Raw genomic sequence first — 8,641 nt, forward strand, 5'->3', positions numbered from 1 at the left:
GTTTTAATAGTAAAAACAAAACAGAAAAATAAAAAGACTTAGTAACATATTAATGTCAGTGAGTACTCCAAAAAAAAAAAAAAATACTGACTGGGTACAGAGGAATACGACTCACAAAAGTGAGTTCTGGAAGATAAGACTAGGAAAAAAAGGTGGGGCAGGGAGGAGAAAGAACACAGAAAGCCAAGAATGTTAGGCTATAGAATATGGATTTAGAAATTAGGAAACCATAAAAGGTGAGGTAACTAATGAAAATTATACTTTAAAAAAATTAATGTTGGGCCAGGCGCGGTGGCTCACGCCTGTAATCCCAACACTTCAGGAGGCTGAGGCTGGCAGATCACCTGAGGTCACGCATTTGAGATCAGACTGGCCAACATGGTGAAACCCCATCTCTACTAAAAATAGAAAATTAGCCGGGTCTGGTGGCACACACCTGTAATCCCAGCTACTGAGGAGGCTGAGGCAAGAGAATCACTTGAACCTGGGAGGCAGAGGTTGCAGTGAGCCAAGACTGTGCCACCGCACTCCAGCCTGGGTGACAGAGCGAGACTCCTTCTCAAAAACAAACAAAAAAACAAACAAACAAAAACAAAAAAATTAACGTTGGTCTAATTTAGAATTGTTTTGATGCAGAGAAGTGAATTACAGTTAAGGAACTGTAAGGCTGAATGTGATAAAAGCTTGAACTCTAATAGTGACTGCGGAAACAGAAGATCTGGAGCAGAACAGGATGTGAAAGGTAATGGGGAGAAATCAATTAATAAATATTCACTTTATTCAACCCATTATCTGTCAACCACTCCCTTTACCTTCATTTTATCTGCACTTTATTCGTAACAGTGAAGGAAACCCCAATTAAAAACTTGTTAGTGAGCAATCTCTTAAAATTTAGCTTCAAGCGTAACAAGTTTACCTTCATGGCAAAACTAGACGGCATCATATTCTTAGGCCACTCAAATTCTGTTGTATGAATTCGTATGCCAGATTCAAGTAAAAGTGTAGCTTTAAAGTCCGGTCTGTAGAAGAAAAAAGTCGAATTTTTCTTTAGGGTATATGCCAAAGCTAATTGCTAAACAGGCTTAAAATGTAGGTAAAAAAAAAAAAAAATCAGTAATCTCATACTTAATTGTCAAAGAGAAAATAAGCCTATAAAATGTTCTTACTTTTGAAGACGAATAAGGTATGTCTTATTATCCACATCATAAACATTGTTTACTCTCATTCCTAGCAAGCTGCAAAGATAAAGGAAACATGTAACATGTTACACTACTGTCTGAAACATAAAACTACACATAATTTAATAAAAGCTTCGAAAGAGCGGATCTCAGTCTCTAAGGATATGGAGTCAGCCGAGGAGCAGAGTCTGAAAGCCATTTGGAGATTCAGTTCAAAACTTAAGAGTAACGATTTAAAAACAGAAGTGGTCTATCAGCTCTAGGAACAACACACTATAACTTGCGTCTTCCAAATGACCCAATTTTGGGGGAGAAATACAGTAAAATATAATCCAATTAATTTATTACAAGGGAGAAAAAAAAAAGATAAAAGAGGGCCCCGAAAATATGACAAAGCTCACAGGGCTGAATAATAGAATCCAGACTAGAATCCAGATCTCAGTCCAAATCTGCTCAATCCAGCTAAAACCGCGATGCTCTCTCTCTCTCTGGGGTGAGGGGAGGGAGGTGTTCAAGAAACCAAGCCCCCGTCTGGAAACCTCTGAAGCAAACGACCACTCTGGCGTCTCGTGTTTTAACAAACGTTTCCTGCCCGACCCGGACAACCCAGGCCAACAATGCAAGAGCTTCGCGCTAGCGGGGCAAGCCAGAGAGCTGGGAGGACGCGGGGGATGGGGCACGAGGTGCCTGGGACCCCCAGGGGTATCCTAAGGGTCACGGGAAAGACACCACACGCCTGTCCACTCAGGCCTAGGCAGGTCCATAGACGCACTAGGAAATAAGGAAACACATCAAGCTGGTCTGTTTGCGCCATGGGACTCCGGCCTCTGCCTCCTGCACTCCCCACACGAGCCTCGTCACTTAGGGTACTGTACCTAGCATTCAGCTCCGCGAGTACGGCGCGGAGGTCAATGGTGCTAAAGCGGCTCTTCATGGCGAGGCCCGAGGGTCACTACCGCAATTTCCTCTACTGCCCGGCCGGACTCGACGCCACTTCTCTTCCGCGCAGGCGCACTTGGCGGAGCTCTACGGCCGCGCAGAAGACCCAATATTCCTCGAGGCGAACGTATTTGTGTCGCTTTTCTGAGGATTTCGATTGTCAAGTTGCAGCTGACTCTCTTCATTGTACCAAAATTCAAATTCGAATAAAGATTCAAACTGTTCTCTTGAAGCTGCATTCCTTCCTGGAACCCTTACGGACCAGTCTGGTTACCGTGCCCCATTGTGTTTTGGGCTCAAGTCAGCCTTCATAGTGACCCCTGCTGGTCGAAACAATTTTCGAGATGATTATCAGGAGTATTTCCCCACAGGGGGGCCGTAGGGCTCAGTGTAGAAGAGCAAGGACCCCTTTCTGCGTGCTTACTTTGACATAAGATTTTGAAATGTAACGAAACGGAACTGCTTCGGTCCTTCTAAGATTATCCTCAACGATCGAGGCGAACTCTCAAAACGGAGTTCCTATTTTGATGGGTCCTGCTCTCCGAAGGAGCATTCTGCAGTTGATTACAGGATTCTCATCGAACCTCGGTCTTGGTACCCCTGAGACTCACCGCAGTACCTGGTGTACAATCGGTGCTCCATAAACACCTGGCAGCATGAATGTGCAAGTGTTTAGCTAGATAATGGTGAAATAAGATAAAAATAAAAACAAGAAGATTCCCAATGGGGGTGGGGTGGGAGGGGGGATTCACAGTGTAGTGAGGAAAATAGTCCTGTAAGAATGTAAATTCTGCATTTCTTTTGTCTTAGGATAGATGCATGGGAAGAAAGGCTACTTTATAAGGTGAGAACTCAAAAGAGGCAGGGTCTCACTATGTTGCCCAGGCTGGAGTGCAGTGGCTATTCACAGGCGCGATCCCACTACTGATCAGCACGGGAGTTTTGACCTGCTCCGTTTCCGACCTGGGCCGGTTCACCCCTCCTTAGGCAACCTGGTGGTCCCCCGCTCCCGGGAGGTCACCATATTGATGCCGAACTCAGTGCGGACACCCGATCGGCATAGCGCACTACAGCCCAGAACTCCTGAACTCAAGGGATCCTCCAGCCTCAGCCTCCCGAGTAGCTGGGACTACAGGCACGCGCCACCGCGCCCGGCGCTCGGCGTCGCTGCAAAAGAGCTGCTAGAGGCTTGCAGGCTACACATGGTAGCAACCAGAATTCCTACCACCAGAAGGCGACTCTAAACAGAAAGGGCGCCGCTGCTATTTCAGAACTGGTACCAGTAGATGCAAAAATGGCTATAGCACATACTGCACAGCATTACTGTCATACGGTACAGTAAACCATACAGAATGGCCCAAAATATGAAAGCATTGGCGAGAATGTGGAGAACAGGGAACTTTTGTATGCTGTTGATGGGAATGTAAATTAGTAGAGCCATTGTGCAAAACAGTATAAAGGCTCCTCACAAAATTAAGAATAGAATTACCATGTGATCTAGCAACAAAATCACTATCCTGAAGATATATGTTCATGTTCATTGCAGCATTATTCACAATAGCCGAGATATAGGGATAATCTACTTTTCATCAACGAATGAACGGATAATGAGTGCAAATATATATGTACACACACACACACACATACATACAGTGGAATATTATTCAGCTTTCAAAAAAGAAATAAATCTTGCTGTTTGCAACTGGCATGGATTTAACAACATGGATGAACCTGGAGGACATTATGCTAAGTGAAATAAGCCAGACATAAAAAGACAAATACTGCATGATCTCACTTATACGTGGAATCTAGAAGTTTCTCATAGAAACAGACAGCAGAAATGTGGTTTCCAGGACTTGGGATGTGGGGGAAATGGGAAGATACTGGTCAAAATGCACAAACTTTCGGTTATACGTGGAATAAGTTCTGGAGACTTAATGTACAACATGCTGATTATAGTTCATAGTAATGTATTGTATGCTTGAAATTTGCATGGGAACAGAAAACCAAATACCGTATGTTCTCACTTATAAATGGGAGCTGAATGATGAGAACACATGGACCCATGGAGGGGAACAACACACACTGGCGCTTACCAGAGGGTGGAGAATGGGAGGAGGGAGAGGGTCAGCAAAAATAACTAATGGGTACTAGGTTTAATACCTGGGTGATGAAATAACCTGTAAAACAAACCCCATGACACAAATTTACCTATATAACAAACCTGCACATATACCCCATGAACTTAAAATAAAAGTTAAATTAAAATAAAAAACAGAAATTTGCTAAGAAAGTGGATATCAAATACACAGATACAAAGTGTGAGGTTATGGATGTGTTAATTGGCTTGATTGTAGTAATCATCTCACAGTGTATACATACATCAAAACATCACATGGCTGGGCCGGGTTGCTCACACCTATAATTCCAACACCTTGGGAGGCCAAGGCTGGCAGATGGCCTGAGCCCAGAAGACCAGCCCGGACAACATAGTGAGGCCCCCTCACCAATCTCTACAAAAAAATAAAAAAATTAGCCAGGTGTGATGGCGTGTACCTATGGTCCCAGCTACATGGGAGGCTGAGGCAGGAGGATCCCTTCAGCCCAGGAGGTCAAGGTATAGTGGCCATAATTGTGCCACCACACTCCAGCAGGAGCTTCAGAGTAACACCCTGTCTAATAAAAAAAAAAAAAAAAAACAAATTGGCCGGCTGCAGTGGCTCCTGCCTGTAATCCCAGCACTTTGGGAGGCCAAGGTGGGTGTATAACCTGAGGTTGGGAGTTCAAGATCAGCCTGGTCAACATGCTGAAACCCTGTCTCTACTAAAAATACAAAAATTAGCCGGGCGTCGTGGCAGGCATCTGTAATCCCAGCTACTTGGGAGGCTAAGGCAGGAGAATCACTTGAACCCAGGAGGTGGAGGTTGCAAAGAGCCAAGACTGTGCCATTGTACTCTAGCCTGGGCAACAAGAGGGAAACCCTGTCTCAAAAAAAAATATATAAATATTATATATATTATATTTATATAATATATATTATATATATTTATATATAAATATATGTATATATTTATATATATTTATATATATATATTTATATAATATATATTTATATATAAATATATGTATATATTTATATATATATTTATATATAAATATATGTATATATTTATATATATATTTATATATAAATATATGTATATATTTATATATATATTTATATATAAATATATGTATATATTTATATATATTTATATATAAATATATGTATATATTTATATATATTTATATATAAATATATGTATATATTTATATATATTTATATATAAATATATGTATATATTTATATATATTTATATATAAATATATGTATATATTTATATATATTTATATATAAATATATGTATATATTTATATATATTTATATATAAATATATGTATATATTTATATATATTTATATATAAATATATGTATATATTTATATATATTTATATATAAATATATGTATATATTTATATATATTTATATATAAATATATACATATATTTATATATATTTATATATAAATATATGTATATATTTATATATATTTATATATAAATATATGTATATATTTATATATATTTATATATAAATATATGTATATATTTATATATATTTATATATAAATATATGTATATATTTATATATATATTTATATATAAATATATGTATATATTTATATAATATATATTTATATATAAATATATGTATATATTTATATATAAATATATGTATATATTTATATAATATATATTTATATATAAATATATTATATATAATATTTATATATTTATATAATATATATTTATATATAAATATATTATATATAATATTTATATATTTATATATAAATATATTATATATAATATTTATATATATAATATATTATATAATATATATAAATATATGTATAATATATTTATATAATATGTATAATATATTTATATAATATTTATATAATATGTATAATATATTTATATAATATTAATATAATATATAATATATTTATATATATACACACCTCAAATATATGCAAATTTTATTTGTTCCCATAATTCATTTTACACTACTATAACAGAACACCACAAACTAAGTAATTTATAAAGAACATAAATTTAATGCCTCACAGTTCTGGAGACTAGGAAGTCCAAGATCAAAGGACTGGCATCGGACTGGCATCTTGAAAGGGCTTTCTTGGTGTTACATCCCATGGTGGAAGAGCAACGAGAGAATGAGAGAGACAAGAGGACCAAACTCATCCTTTTATAAGGAAACCATTCCCATTTCTTTTTTCAGTAGCCCGAAACTGAGCTCCAGGCACTGTCTTATATAAAATATTTTAGTCTCTTATAAGCTTAACATTAACCATCACTATGTTTGGCCTCATCAATAGATGTCTGGGATCTAGAATGAGAGATGGGATTTTTCAGTCCTATGCTTAGAGAGTAAATCAGAGATAGAATACATTGTTGTGTACTGGGGAATCATATTTTCCCAGAAAGACATACAAATGGAACAAACAGAATAGTGGAATTCAATTGAAACCATGTAATACAAAAAATAGTTGTGGTTCTTCTGGGTAAAAATAATGCTAAATTTGTTATTTATAACCCCAAGGGTTAAAGAAAGTACTAATGAAAAAATTTTAGGGCAATGGATTAAATCTTAACATAAGGAAGAACTTTCTGGTAGTCAAGACCGTTCAAATATTATTTAGAGATATATTCAGGCACTAAAAACCATTAAGAATAACAAGAGAATGCCACGAAGTCAGAATAGTGGTTATTTCTAAGAGGAAAGGTACTTGGGTGCGGGTTTCTGGGATGCAGGCAAAGTTCTATTTCTAGATGCCAATTATATAGTTTCTCACTTTATAAATTCCTTAAACTTATATTATGTGTAAGTCTTATGCACAGTTTCATATGTACGACACAGCTCATAAAGTTTAAAAAACAAAACAGCCAGGCACAGTGGCTTGCGCCTGTAATCCCAGCCCTTTAGGAGACTGAGGCGGGTGGATCACTTGAGCCCAGGAGTTTAAAACCAGCCTGTGCAACATGTTGAAATCCAGTCTCTACAAAAAATATAAGAAACTAGCCAGATGTGGTGGCATGCATCTGTACTCCCAGCTACTAGGGAGGCTAAGGTGAGAGGACCACCTGAGCCCAGGAGGTTGAGGCTGCAGTGAGCTGTGAGTGTGCCACTGCACTCCAGCCTGGGTGACTGAGTGAGACCCTGTCTCAAACAAAACAAAACAAAATAAATTTTAAAATGAAATTAAAGAGGCTGGGCACGGTGGCTCACACCTGTACTCCCAGCAATTTGGGAGGCTGAGGCAGGCGCAGATCACCTGAGATCAGGAGTTCGAGACCACCCTGGGCAACATGGTGAAACCCCGTCTCTACTAAAAATACAAAAATTAGCCAGGTGTGGTGGCACATGCCTGTAATGCCAGCTACTGGGGAAGCTTAGGCAGGAGAATCACTTGAACCTGGGACGTGGAGGTTGCGGTGAGTCAAGATCGCAACACTATACTCCAGCCCGGGTGACACAGCGAACGAGACTCTGTCTCAAAAACACAACAACAACAAAACCAAGAAGTTAAAGAGTAGGTATGATAGAAATTAAAAATGGCCACACATTCTTTAACACTCATGAAGTAGGTTCTGTTTTCTTCCCGTCTTTGAATCCAGGCTAGCCTGTGATTCCTTTGACCAACAAAGCGTGGTGAACAGAAGTGATACTATGCTATTTTTGGCTCTAGCCTTTAATAAGACTTATAGCTTCCAGTTTGGCCTCTTGAAGCTTGAGTTACAATGTTAGAAGTCTAATACCCTACTGTAGAGAGGCATTGAGACTACAGGGAGAGGAAGAGGAGCATGTCTTTACAGCCAAGCCTGTCAAGGCAGAGGCATGTGAATTCAGTTATCTTGGGCCCTACAAATTAGACCAGCCACCAGCTGAATACCACAATCAACTTCACCTGGAGCAGAAGAATGTTCAGCAGAGTTTTGCTACAAATTCCTAACCCTCAAAGTCATGAAACCTAATAAAACCTAGTTGTATTTTCAAACTACTAAATGTTGGAGTAGTTTGTTATACGCAATAAATTACACAAAAATAGGCAGATTTAAGCAAATACATTAAAAAAGAAAGTAAGGGCCGGGTGAGGTGGCTCATGCCTGTAATCCCAGCACTTTGGGAGGCCGAGGCAGGTGGATCACGAGGTCAGATCGAGACCAGCCTGGCCAAGATGGTGAAACCCCTTATCTACTTAAAAAAATACAAAAATTAGCTGGGCACGGTGGCAGGCGCCTATAATCCCAGTTACTCGGGAGGCTGAGGCAGGAGAATCGCTTGAACCCAGAAGGTGGAGGTTGCAGTGAGCCGAGATTGCTGCACTCTAGCCTGGGTGACAGAGAAAGACCCCGTCTCAAAAAAAAAAAAAAAAAAAAAAAAGAAAGTAAGAGTTCCGCTACAT

At 38.4% G+C, this 8,641-nt stretch overlaps 1 protein-coding gene across 2 annotated transcripts in view; it reads right to left on the reverse strand.

The window, feature by feature from the left end:
* The window catches only part of NEMF (nuclear export mediator factor), a 70,815-nt gene extending 68,400 nt beyond the window's left edge, over positions 1 to 2,415 (reverse strand). For both annotated transcript variants that reach the window (XM_003831741.5, XM_003831740.5), the window contains exons 1-3: positions 2,054 to 2,415; positions 1,167 to 1,235; positions 917 to 1,019 (exon numbers count right to left, since the gene is read on the reverse strand). In XM_003831741.5, coding sequence (XP_003831789.1) covers positions 917 to 1,019; positions 1,167 to 1,235; positions 2,054 to 2,112 — 231 coding nt within the window. In that variant the 5' untranslated portion in view covers positions 2,113 to 2,415. The remainder of the gene's footprint in view (positions 1 to 916; positions 1,020 to 1,166; positions 1,236 to 2,053) is intronic.
* Between the last annotated feature and the right edge of the window lie 6,226 nt (positions 2,416 to 8,641).

Source organism: Pan paniscus, chromosome 15 (assembly GCF_029289425.2).
Source record: "Pan paniscus chromosome 15, NHGRI_mPanPan1-v2.0_pri, whole genome shotgun sequence".
Taxonomy (NCBI): domain Eukaryota; kingdom Metazoa; phylum Chordata; class Mammalia; order Primates; family Hominidae; genus Pan; species Pan paniscus.